The sequence below is a fragment of the Schistocerca gregaria genome, chromosome 4, assembly GCF_023897955.1.
Source record: "Schistocerca gregaria isolate iqSchGreg1 chromosome 4, iqSchGreg1.2, whole genome shotgun sequence".
In the NCBI taxonomy this organism is placed as follows: Eukaryota; Metazoa; Arthropoda; class Insecta; order Orthoptera; family Acrididae; genus Schistocerca; species Schistocerca gregaria.
Window position 1 is genome coordinate 134477357 of NC_064923.1, and position 14186 is coordinate 134491542.

Below are 14186 nucleotides of genomic sequence, written 5' to 3' on the forward strand. Positions count from 1 at the left end.
CGTTCGCAGACCACGGCGTTGGTTTGTCCACTTATCGCAGCCACTGTTAGTTTCCAAAAGACCAGTAGCGCATATCACGCAGATTAATGTGCTCTTGGTTTGTAAACGATGCCTCATCTGTAAATGACATCTTGGTTAAGAACATTTCATCTATTTGCAGTTGCCATAGCCCCCACTTGGAGAATAGTATCCTTCAAAAATGGTTCAAATGGCTCTGAGCACTATGCGACTTAACTTCTGAGGTCATCATTCGCCTAGAACTTAGAACTAATTAAACCAAACTAACCTAAGGAAATCACACACATCCATGCCCGAGACAGGATTCGAACCTGCGACCGGAGCAGTCGCTCGGTTCCACACTGTAGTAACTAGAACCGCATGGCCACTCCGGCCAGCAAACGTATCCTTCGTTGAAAGATACAGCCGTGGAGTTCTTCAGGAAGTGGTATGTGGTATGGGTGAAATTTGATGGGTTGTAATATTCGCAGAACACTTCGTTCACTGATTCTGCTCTCGCGTTCTTGTACTAATGTGAGGACTGTGTGCTACAGCTGCTAAGGTGACAATTGCATGTCGCTCGCCAGTCGCTGATTTGAGCCTTTTGCGTCTTTTACTAGCGACGTTTCCTCTTTCTTGAAATGTTTGTTTTATGTTTGCAAAACTAGATCGTAATGCTATTGCTCGATCAGAATATCTCTCAGCATGCTATCACGGTGCTGCTCTCATTTTTTTACGTCATTCGCCATAAATAAAAACCATACCAACTTTCTCGGCTTTTGTGTAGAAGATATGATAAATTAATGAAGACATCGTCTACTCCCTACGACAGCAAACCACAGAGTGATGGTCTGCAACAGATAAAGATCCGAACCCAGAATGAGTAGAATATTGTTTACATTCGATGCAGTCTCTTTGTCCTGTTGGAACGGCAAGTTCCCTTGCCGGTCTGGGAATGGTAGAACGATGCGTTCGATGACGGTTTGGATGTACCGTGCACTATTCAGTGTCCCCTCGACGATCAGCAGAGGTGTACGGCCAGTGTAGGAGATCGCTCCCCACACCATGATGCCGGGTGTTGGCCCTGTGTGCCTCGGTCGTATGCAGTCCTGATTGTGGCGCTCACCTGCACGGCGCCAAACACGCATACGACCATCATTGGCACCAAGGCAGAAGCGACTCTCATCGCTGAAGACGACACGTCTCCATTAGTCCCTCCATTCACGCCTGTCGCGACACCACTGGAGGCGGGCTGCACGATGTTGGGGCGTGAGTGGAAGACGGCCTAACGGTGTGCGGGACCGTAGCCCAGCTTCATGGAGACGGTTGCGAATGGTCCTCGCCGAAACCCCAGGAGCAACAGTGTCCCTAATTTGCTGGGAAGTGGCGGTGCGGTCCCCTACGGCACTGCGTAGGATCCTAAGATCTTGGCGTGCATTCGTGCGTCGCTGCGGTCCGGTCCCAGGTCGACGGGCCCGTGCACCTTCCGCCGACCACTGGCGACAACATCGATGTACTGTGGAGACCTCACGCCCCACGTGTTGAGCAATTCGGCGGTACGTGCACCCGGCCTCCCGCATGCCCACTATACGCCCTCGATCAAAGTCCGTCAACTGCACATACGGTTCACGTCCACGCTGTCGCGGCATGCTACCAGTGTTAAAGACTGCGATGGAGCTCCGTATGCCACGGCAAACTGGCTGACACTGACGGCGGCGGTGCACAAATGCTGCGCAGCTAGCGCCATTCGACGGCCAACACCGCGGTTCCTGGTGTGTCCGCTGTGCCGTGCGTGTGATCATTGCTTGTACAGCCCTCCCGCAGTGTCCGGAGCAAGTATGGTGGGTCTGACACACCGGTGTCAATGTGTTCTTTTTTCCATTTCCAGGAGTGTAATATAACATGCCAGTCCATTTAAAGTAACACTGTTGACTATTGTATCTCCCCTATCCTTACACCTACGAAAAAATATTGAACATCACCCCGTGTAGCAGAGATATTTTTGAAAACTGAAGAATAAATGCTGCAGAAATGAAGTTTTCTAAAAAGCAGAGGCTATGGACTATCTGAATTGATAAGGAATATTGATAAGGAATAAAACAATCAGAATAGAGCTAAGACTTACAAGCAAAAAAAACGGATCAAGGAGTAAAGAAATAAGACGAGGTCCTGTTACAAAAATTAATTACACGGGCCCATGGTGGAAAAACTTTTTTCTGAAAATACGTAATTCTTGTGTTTTTAGGGTGGGAAATCCAAATATGATACTTAAAAACCAGTATCACCCACAATTTATTCGCATTTTCAGTTAAATTTTTTACATTAAGCGATATTTAAAGAATTTAACAGCTTTGTATAGTTAATCTACACTACTGGACATTAAAAATGCTTCACCACGAAGATGACGTGCTACAGACGCGAAATTTAACCGACAGGAAGATGATACTGTGATATGCAAATGATTAGCGTTTCAGAGCATTCACACAAGGTTGGTGCCGGTAGCGACACATACAACGTGCTGACATGAGGCAAGTTTCCAACCGATTTCTCATACACAAACAGCAGTTGACTAGCGTTGCCCGGTGATACGTTGTTGTGAAAGCCTCGAGTAAGGAGGAGAAATGCGTACCATCATGTTTGCAACTTTGATAAAAGTCGGATTGTAGCCTATCGCGATTACGATTTATCATATCGCGACATTGCTGCTCGCGTTGGTCGAGATCCAATGACTGTTAGCAGAATATGGAATCGGCGGGTTCAGGCGGGTGATACGGAACTCCGTGATGGATCCCATCGGCCTCGTATCACTAGCAGTCGAAATGACATACATCTTATCCGTATGGCTGCAACAGATCGTGCAGCCACGACTCGATCCCTGAGTCAACAGATGGTGACGTTTGCAAGACAACAACCATCTGCACGAACAGTTAGACGACGTTTGCAGCAGCATGGATTGTCAGCTCGGAGACCATGGCTGCGGTTACCACTGACGCTGCAACACATACAGGTGCGCGTGCGATGGTGTACTCAACAACGAACCTGGGTGCACGAATGGCAAAATGTCATTTTTGCTGATGATTCCAGGTTCTGTTTTCAGCATCATGATGGTCGCATCCGTGTTTGGCGATATCGCGGTGAACGCACATTGGAATCGTGTATTCGTCACCGCCATACTGGCGTATCACCCGGCATGATGGTATAGGGTGCCATTGGTTACACGTCTCGGTCACCTCTTGTTCCCATTAACGGCACTTCGAACAGTGGACGTTACATTTCAGATGTGTTACGACCCGTGGATCTACCCTTCATTCGATCCCTGCGAAAACCTACATTTCAGTAGGATAATGCACGACTGCATGCTGCAGGCCTATACGGACCTTTCTGGATACAGAAGTTCGACTGCTGCCCTAGCCAGCACATTCTCCAGATCTCTCACCAACTGAATACGTCTGGTCAATGGTGGCCGAGCAGCTGGCTCGTCACAATACGCCAGTCAGTAATCTTGATGAACTGTGGTATCGTGTTGAAGCTGCATGGGCAGCTGTACCTGTACACGCCATCCTAGCTCTGTTTGACTCAATTCCCAGGCGTATCATGGCTGTTATTACGGCCAGAGGTGGTTGTTCTGAGTACTGATTTTTCAGGATCTATGCACCCAAATTGCGTGAAAATGTAATCACATGTCAGGTCTAGTATAATATATTTGTCCAATGAATACCCGTTTATCGTCTGTATTTCTTCTCGGTTCAAAAATGGTTCAAATGGCTCTGAGCACTATGGGACTCAACTGCTGTGGTCATCAGTCCCCTAGAACTTAGAACTACTTAAACCTAACTAACCTAAGAACACCACACACATCCATGCCCGAGGCAGGATTCGAACATGCGACCGTAGCAGTCGCACGGTTCCGGACTGCGCGCCTAGAACCGCGAGACCACCGCGGCCGGCTTTCTTCTCGGTGTAGCAATTCTAATGGCCAGTAGTGTATTTTGAAAAGGAGATGTAATGAATGTAGATGACATTGGTAGCACTGTTGAAAAAAAATTTGCTACCGAGAAAGGTCGATTTTACTTTTGTGTTAACAGATGGTGCTTTGTTTACTGTCAACCTAACCTCATTTTCCCGTTTCCTGTACATGTTCTCAGTACAATGTCTAATCGTTGTCGTATAACCTCTTCTGACAGTTGTTGTTATATTTGTGGTGGATTTGTGATTAGAAAGCACCAAATAACGTTACAGACTTTGTGAAAAAGGTTTATCTATCATACTTCGCATCTAAACTTCGTGATCAAGGTAAATCTAGGGCGAGGCATAAGGTATGGTATGTTATGCGTGTGTTGAAAATCTGAGAAAATGGTCCAAAAAGGAGAAAAAAACCTTTAGATATGTTGTTCCTATGATATGCAGGGAGCCAAGAAATCACTCCAATAATTGCTGCTTTTTCGGTGTTGATATTACTGGTCATAATTCGAAAAACAAGAAGCTAGTAAGCTACCATAACATTCTGTCCGCCATCAAGTGAGTAGAGCATGGTGTAGATTTGCTGGTTCCTGAACCACGAGATGATTTAAACTATATTCCATCAGAAGTATTTCTTGATGTACAATCTGATTTAGATGAACCATATGATGATGAATTCCATTATAATACAAAAAGTCTAGAGCCCAAGCTGTTTACTCAGACCGAGCTTAACGATCTGGTTAGGTATCTGGGCTTAACTAAAGAAAAAACTGAATTGTTTGGCTCTAGATTAAAAAAGAACTTATTGGCAGTTGGAACCAGTATATACATGCATAGAAAGAGACTAGCAATTTTCCAAGTTTTTTCAACAAGAAGGTGATTTTGTGTACTGCTCAGACATTCCGGTCATCTTGATTACTTCCTAGACAATATGGGAGATGTTAGTGAGGAGCAAGGAGAGCGTTTTTACCAGGACATTAAAGTGATGGAAAAATCAAGACCGCGGTAACACCAACATGATGGGTGACTACTGTTTATCACTTCACCGTGCAGTTCAGCAAGCGACTCATTGTAGAAAAAGCTACACAAGAACCTTCAAAGAAAAAAAGGGAGAGAAAATACAAACCAATTTCAGCTGACAGGTGAAACCCCTATTAACACAAAAAATGGCTCTCAGCACTATGGGACTTAACTGCTGAGGTCATCAGTCTCCTAGAACTTAGAACTACTTAAACCTAACTAACCTAAGGACATCACACACATCCATGCCCGAGGCAGGATTCGAACCTGCGACCGTAGCGCCTATTAACACATATCATTGTTTTGAGTACCTTACTGTAAATAGGAACCATGCTTATGTTGTAACAAAGCTTTTCATTAACTTCCCTTTTTACCGTATAGCATAGGGTTTTTATACTATATAATAAAAAACATATTGCTCGAAAACTATGGGTGATACAAAAAAGTAAGGCTAGATTTGGATTCAGCTCATAAAAAGCTATGAAGATCAACTATGAAAGTAAAAAAAAGTTTTAAAAAAATTTTCGTTGGCCTGCGTTATCGACCAATAGAAGACCAGTAGTTAGGCAAAGATAGAGGTGAAAAAATCAAAGAGAAACTAATCACATGCAATAGAGACATTGTACGAGAAAACAAAACAGAAAATATGTAACTCTCGAAGAAAAAGGAAGTGGATATTTCAGTTGCAGGGCGTGAAAAGTTTTATTGGAGGCAAGGCGTGATTAAATTTGTGATTTAGTCTATACAAGGCGCAAAATGTAGATCATTTGTTACGTTTGAAAACTTCTCCCAGATGCCACAGGTGGGCGTTAATGTCTATTTTGCCTCGATGTGTACATTCGTTTTTGGAACAGTGACCTGCGAAAAGAACTTCTCTACGAAGCTTGTTGATAGCTCGTAGCAAGGAAGCAGAAAAAGGAATATTAGTTGTATATGACAAGAAGATTGTGCGAAACGGAACACAAGTTTCCATTACAGCATTTACTGTAAGGAATGTAGAGATTTTATGGAAGACTTAAATCGGAAGTGTCGTTCTCCCAAACAAGAATCCAGTGTCTCAGCATGCAGAATTGGGAATCTGGAGATTACTGTTCCACTGAAAATGTGTGAAATGTTCACCTTCTCACCGTCCCCTCTTTCTCATACGGAATCCACTGTACATTAGTAAAAAGCTAATAGGGTCACTCAGGTTGCCTGTTTAATGGCTTCTGGAGGCAATATAAACTTAATATCGAGTATTCCGTAGCGTTATTGACCAAATTAAACAATTTAAAATGGTGTCATAATCTACTCATTAAGAGTTACGTCAAAAGTTTAACGCATTAAAGCAGCGTATCACACTTCGCAAACTACCCAAACTATGATCATCCAGTATTTGAGAATAAGAGCTCTTAGCGATTTCAAACAAATGATGTGTAGAGTTTCAAGACTTTTCGAAACCTGTTATTGCTGACACATTCCAAAAAATAATGAAAGGAAAAAAATTTCCCTTGCTGCTGAGTGGTTATAATTAAAGCGCAGTTACAGAGATCCAGTGTGGGCTGTAATTATCGCATAGAGGTGAGACTTTGTAGAGATTCTGATGCGTTAATGCGGAACAGATTGATGGTGGAAAAAATTAGTCGCAATTTTGACCAACAGGTGCAAAGCTGACGATGCGTATGCATTTGTAATGGGTAATGGATTAGGTACAGGCCGTTGACATAAAAGGTCAAACAGGTGAGAAAGGCGTAATGTTGATTTTATTACTAACAGCTGCTCACAAAGCTTTTTCAGTATAAATACCGGAGACGTCGACGAGATTGTGTACAGCGTCAGATTTGCATCTGGTGGGAAAACTGTAATTATTTTTTTTCAACGTAAATCGTTTCCACATTGACGCATTAGCGTATCTACAAAGTTTCACTCGCATATACACCCCAAATTGGACCTCCATGGGTAGCTACACTTTAGTTACAACTAACCGATAGATTTCGCTATTCATGCAGAAAAATTTCAGCATTACGCATAACTTTTTAATTTTTTACTTGTGTACTACAAACTCTGTTCTCAAAAAATCTTGCAGACAGTATACAACATACGCCAGTCACGGTAGCCGCACAATTATATCACTGCACGACATGCAGTTTAGGAGATACGGCGCGTTATACGTGGGGATTCGATTCCTTAGAGCAAAGTACTGGTCCATTCCAAAACATATGGGAGGAACGGCGATTTCGGAACTATTCAGAACAGTTTTATTAGACGCAAATTGTGATTCATGCCGATGATTCTGATGCGATTTCATCTGCTTTAACCTGTTAGTTTGACGATATATTCGTACCGACTTGAATGTCTGCGACTGCCAGTGTTCTAGAAGGACAGTACAAGTAATAAATCTTCCATCTAATTCACTATGCGGCCATCTGCACTCAGAAACCAATTATGCATTTCTTCAATTCAGCCACGTCCGCGTTTTAGCGTGGGGGACAGAGGCCGAGTGAGATGTGTTGGTGTATACTGTTTCCATGGACATCGTTGATACAACTAAACTATTCATGAATCTTCAAGCAATTATTCGACCCTCACTCAACATAAGTGACTAAGCAGACTGATAGGATGAAATCTGTCGGCGACAGCGAAGTCATCAGAGGCAGGACTGTGTCAGGAAACGAAGGGGCCAGTCTCCTTTTGAAAGAACCTGTTTCACAGCCGAATGGTCTGTGCAGCCTCCTTCGGTACGGAAGGACCAGTTCGACTGCCTGAACCTCCTTAGATTTTTGTGAGACAGTTAAATCGGGAACTGAGTCCATTCAGTCTCGACAGGCCAAATGCTTGATTAGAGAAGCAGTGCCACCGCTAGGGTGGAGGGTAGCGACACGGCCATCATGCGCCCCGAGATCATAGATCGCTCCTCGTATTGCTTTGTAGGCATCATTTGTCTGTTGGAAAAGGCCTAAGGCCTAATCCATGAGTCATGTTTACCTTTCCGCCCCTTTTGAAAGAAGTCGCTCGGATCTCCGTGTTTTTGTCGATTCACAATAACCACGAACACCTAAATCTAGATCATGTTATGCTCCCGTCAGTTGTTGGGTCCAGTGCCGTAAAAACTACACCAGCTTTCCAGGACCAACCTACGGGTTGTTACAGGACGATATCAGCTATAAAATGTATCGTGAGCAACAAATCGAGAAGATGAACCGGCGTCCGAGAAACGCCTACCAACGACGCTGCATGGCATCGAAGTTATAAACACCAGCGCTTCCCACTGGGCCATCGTATCTGCAGAAAACGTGACTTTGTACCTTGACAGACAGTGAGCGGAATGTCAGTCAATGTTGTTTGTTGTTTAATGATTGCGACTGATCGCAACGATCACCGGAGAAGGAGGTGGAGCTAGGTTCTGCGTAGACCGGCCTTGTCTCCTATGAACACATTGCTCTGATGCCTTGATGGATGACGCTTTCAGACACAGGTTCCCACCTGGAGTTTATTTTTCTCCTATAACCATTTATAATCTCCAGTGTTTTTTTGGGCAGAAAAACAAACTGTGGATGGCAGCCAGTGTTCAAAACAGTTATCCACAAAGGGAACAGAGTATGAGATTCATAGGAGACACTGTCTTTCTACTCAGCAGTTAGCTCCATCTTCTCCACAGGCAATAGCAGCAGTCAGTTGCAACCACACAATAATAAACAGCATTACGCGACGTATCACCTATGATCCATCTGCATACAAAGTCACATTTGCTGCCAAGGCGTGGCCTAACGGCAGGCGCTGCCACTTATAACTTCGATGCTCTGTAGCGTGGTTGGAAGACCTTTCGTGGACAGAGGTTCCTGTTACTATCTTGAACTTGTTGCTCACAACACCATTTACATCTACTTGAAGTCGGTAGGTACCGTTTTGTAACACCTTGTATGTTATTAAACGACTAACCCCCAGTGTAGTCACATGTTCCAAGAGCCAGGTTGCCTATCTAATGGGGTCCTGAGGCAACAAAAATGCATCATAAAATTAGAGATCAAATTTAAAAATTTAATGTGCTGACGTTATCTACTCATTGAGAGGTATAATCTTATGTTAAATGTTCGACAGTGTAAAACAAGCGCTACAGTTAGAAACTGTGGGATTGTCTAGAGGCAGTGTGAGTCACGAAGCGCAGATAACCCAGACTATAAGCATTCTGTGTTTCAGAATAAGAACACTTACCGATTTGCTTCAAGGTTTATGCGTAATTTCAAACCCTAATGAAACATTTTCTCTCAGACGCCCACCGCAAAATGATGTAAGAAAAACAGATTTTCGTTTGCTGCATTTTTGATGTTCATGCGGAAAACTTCGGCATCAGTTATAACACCACAATATATTCCTTATTTTCCAACACATTTTCAGACAGTATCCACATATAACACTGAGTTCATATGCAACCCATTGTTTGACATATAGTTCATGAAGGCAATGGCCATGATTTTCGATAATTTCGTTAATATCTTTATATCATTGTAGATTATTTAAGAATAACCTTTTCAAAGGTACAAGCAGAGTACCAAGAACTTCTAGGAGTAAGAAGATACAGTTACGTCAACCTTTGTTCTCTATAAGTCTATAAATAGGTGAGACAATAGTCTTTCTCTCTCATTTTGTCATTTTCTCTCAGCTCATCTTGTCTAACGTTGTCTGTGTTGTGTTAGCTGGTGTGAGCGCTTATGACCTTTACTTGTGAAAATATGTAATGCGAAAGTATTCGAAACTATAATTTCAGTAGTACCTGCCACGTTATCTGAAAGTAATTATCTTTGTGAAAGGGTAAAAGTTTTATTATTAAAAAGAACTCATAATTAATTCTTTTTAGTGAATTCAGGGAAGTTAGATAGCGACTTTCAGAGGATAGGAATTAATTCGAAGTTGAAACTGTGAGAACTTTAATTATTTTCGATCGCTACATTGCGCAGTGTAGCGCAGCAATCGTCTCTTTTTCTTCAAATCAAACAAAGTTATCATAGGCATAGCATCTTTGAGTGCCAGCATCAATGAACATTGACTGTATAATAACTCGCAAAAATAATTTTTGACGTTAATTTAACTTACTCTCAAGAGTTTAAAACTAATTTGGACAGGATTTCCTTAAACAATATCGCCTTTATTTACTGATTAATTCATCAAAGATAAAGAGAGAAAGATACTAGGAAATATTCAGTTCCACTACGAACCCTCTTTTGCGACGAATTTTGCAGTCAGTAAATTGTGGCGTCTTCTCGCACAGAAAATTAACAATTACTGTGCCCGGAGATCAGAAAGAAACTAATATTCACGACGACGAACCGCTTCCAAATAGTAAAAAAATATCAAGAATATGAAAGCCGACACAGTCAGGATTATGACGTCATTAAAATTGAGATGCCTGAAAAATGAGAGATATTAAAACAGAGTGAAAAATATCCACAGTAGACTACAAAAGTTTTAATTTTGATTTTTTCATTAGCCAGTGCGTGAATATTGCAAAACTAATACAAGAAACGTAATTATGTTTCCGTGCTTCAAACGAAAAACCTTTTACATAGTCAACGTCAAATACTTAGCAGGTTAACACAATTTTAGAATAATAAGAAGCTTTGTTATACATGAAATATAATTGTAAATTTGACGGGGAGGGGGGGGGGGGGCAGTGAGTGTGCGGAATTCCTCGTCTTTCTACTAACAGATTTGACACATTGCGCGCTATTTCTTTTTTGTGTAATTATGTCTGTTTACGGCAATGCTTGCATACTAGCCCAGAACAATGCAGACTTTTCTTACCTTGAGATACACTACGAACACTGCCCTCTGAAACTGGAGACTGTTTCGTCGCAACATAGCTCTTCAGTCCCAACAGCTCTCCCTCTAAAGCAAATTCCTGCGAAACAGTGAAGAAAACAAAGACATTATTTTCGAAATACTCAGAAGTTCAGAATTATTATATGAACATTTCTTTTATAGTAACACTCTCTTAGGATTTGACAATCAAACAAGCTGTATGATTTTCATTTGCATATAAACGTCTTTACCACAACGAAAAAGTGCGTGAGTGGGAAGTTAAGAGTTTCAACATATGCTTGCACTGTAACCGAAAAGTGTGCTAGTGGGGTCATGTTCAAAGTAAAGATATGGGCGTCTGTGCAGTGTGACGGACCCGCGGCGCCGATCTACCAGAACGTCATGCTGGTACCGTGCTGGACCACAGAGCAACAACGATTTTCGTAATCATTTGCATATTCATATGTGTAGTGTATAGCACGGTAGTTTGTTGCATGCAGCCTTCGTGGTGTTGCAGGTTTGGGTCTAAGCCGTATGGGACTTAACATCTGAGGTCATCAGTCCCCTAGACTTAGAACTACTTAAACCTAACTAACGTAAAGACACAACACACATCAATGCCCGAGGCAGGATTCGAACCTGCGACCGTAGCAGCAGCACGGTTCCGGACTAAAGCGCCTAGAACCGCTCAACCACAGCGGCCGGCTGTGTTGCAGGTTTAATAACCAGTATTCTTATAGTGAAGACTCGGCTCGGCAAGTCTGTATGTTCCCGTTTCATGACGTGCGTCTACCCGAAACCCCTCCAGTTTATAGGCTCCAGTAACAGCGTTTCAAACGAGCGGTGGGAGAGGCAATCTTTCGTTTCTGGTCCCTGTCTCCAACCGATCTACTCAACTGTCATTTTTATCCTTTCTAAAAACTCTGAAAATAGAACAGAAATGAAACGACCCGATCTGAGACGACATACACGGTCCATTCGCATTAATGTGACCTCCACCTATGTTTGACGTCAAAGCTTAACAACCACTCGCAGACAACAGGTATCAGACATAGCAGTCGAGGGTATATAAATCGTGTCGGGGAGAGTCGGAAAACAGTGCAGTGGTTGTCATGCTGAAACAGAGCGATTTGTCTGGGATCCAGACGGGCATGGTCGCTGGCTGTATCAATTCAAGGAGAATGGAAACAACATTACAAGAATTTGTTGTATAATCCAAAGCTAAGCAGACATTGCGAAAAATGTAACTGATTATGTTAACACATTTAATTACCTTACATTTCCTAAAAGGCTAAGTATGTAAATTGTTCGCGCACCGCCTTGGTTAAAAGATACCACGCATGGGCAAAATGGGGCAATCAAAAACTGGCATCGAGGCATCCGTAATGCACCACGGGCCATACATGACAGGGCTGAATGACACCTGCGGAGATGAGTACGGGAGAAAGGGTGTGCTATTGTTGAGCAAAAGGCTACCAACTGTGTCTCCTCAATGACCATTCAGCGAACGTTGCTGCAGATGGCCCTCCGCAGAAGGCGTCCGATTCATTCACACATGTTGACTACAATTCATTGGTGACTAAGGCTGGAATTTCCAGGCCAGTACCCCAGCTGGACGTCCAGTAAGTATCGACATGTGACCTTTTCAGATTAATCACCTTTTATGCATTGTCGTCGTGAAACGTCGGAAAGCAAATACCCTGCAACAATGGTTCAAATGGCTCTGAGCACTATGGGACTTAACTTCTGAGGTCACCAGTCCCCTAGAACTTAAAACTACTTAAACCTAACTAACCTAAGGACATCGCACACATCCATGCCCGAGGCAGGATTCGATCCTGCGACCGTAGCAGTCACGCTGTTCCGGACTGAAGCGCCTAGAATCGCACGGCCTCCACGGCAGGCCCCGCAAAAATGGTTGAAAGGGTCCAGCTCAGAGGAGGAAGCATTATGGCCTGGAGATCTTTTGTGAAAGCCCCTGCGTGATGTCATTCTGGAAGGCACAGCGGATCAACGAAAGTATGCATTTAGACTTGTGGACCATGTCAATCTCTATATGCAGTTTGTTTTCTCTCGGCGTGATGGTATCTAACAGCGGGACAGTGGAATGTGTGACACAGCTCGCAGTGTGCGTCTGTTGTTCGAAGAGCACCAGAACAAGTTTAACCTACTCCCCTGGCCACCCAACCCTGTGCATTTAAACCCAATCGAGGATCCGAAACCACCTCGCTCGCGCTGTTTGCGCCTTGGTTTCTCAACCGCGAAACCTAGCGCAGCTGGCAACGGTACTGGAGTCTACATGGTTCCACACTCCTGTTGCTACCTTCCAGAACCACACTGACTCTCTTTCTGCACATCTCACACCTCAGGCGCTGCTAAAGATGGTGATTCAGGATTGTAACAGGTGGTCACATTAATGTGACTGGACAGTGTATAATATCTACAAGATACGAGGGTCAGTCAAAAAGTAATGCCTCCTATTTTTTTTCTTCGTTTAATTGTCAGGAAATTTAAATGCAATTACATAGGTTGAAAACCACAACATTGAGGATCATTTTGTCATTTTTCAATGTAATCTCCGCCCATCTCTACAGTTTTGGTCCATCTTTGAACAAGGGCATGTATCCCAGCACGGTAAAAATCACAGCTCTGCTTCCTAAGCCATTGACGCACGGATGTTTTGACGGCCTCCTCATCCTCAAAATGAATCCCACGATGAGCTTCTTTTAGTGGCCCGAACAGATGGAAGTCTGATGGTGCCAGGTCAGGGCTGTATGGGGGATGAGGCAAAACTTCCCATCCAATTTTGACAATCTCGTCAGAGGTGTGACGACTGGTGTGTGGTCTTGCATTGTCATGCAAAAGAAGAACATCTGCCATTGATTTTGTTGGGCGAACTCGCTGAAGACGTGCTTTAAGTTTTTTGAGGGTTGTGACGTATTGAACAGAATTTATTGTGCATCCCTGCTCCAAAAAATCAACCAGAATCACACCCTCTGTATCCCAGAAAACTGTTGCCATAACTTTCCCTGCCGATCGCACAGTTTTGAATTTTTTCTTCCTCGGCGAGCTTGTGTGACGCCACTCCATTGACTGCCTCTTTGATTCGGGTTCAAAAAAATGCACCCATGTTTCGTCCCCGGTCACAATTTTTTTCAGAAACTCATCTCCCTCCAAACGGAAGCGCTGCAAGTGTTGGGAGGCTATTGTTTTCCTTACCTCTTTATTCTGATCGGTTAACATTCTTGGAACCCACCGTGCACAAACTTTTGAGTACCCCAATTGTTTAATAATCGTGATCACACTGCCTTTACTAAGAGAAATAATGCGACACACTTCATCTGCAGTCACCCGACGGTCACCACGAATGATGTCATCAACTTGCTGAATGTTGTGTGGAGTCACTGCACTCACCGGCCTGCCGCTCCGCTTTT

The 14186-nt window shown here is 43.4% G+C and overlaps 1 protein-coding gene across 2 annotated transcripts in view; it reads right to left on the reverse strand.

Moving 5' to 3' along the window:
• The window catches only part of LOC126267390 (uncharacterized), a 401079-nt gene that overhangs the window by 90092 nt on the left and 296801 nt on the right, over window positions 1–14186 (reverse strand). For both annotated transcript variants that reach the window (XM_049972581.1, XM_049972580.1), the window contains exon 3: window positions 10756–10852. In XM_049972581.1, the coding sequence (XP_049828538.1) occupies window positions 10756–10852 (97 nt within the window). The remainder of the gene's footprint in view (window positions 1–10755; window positions 10853–14186) is intronic.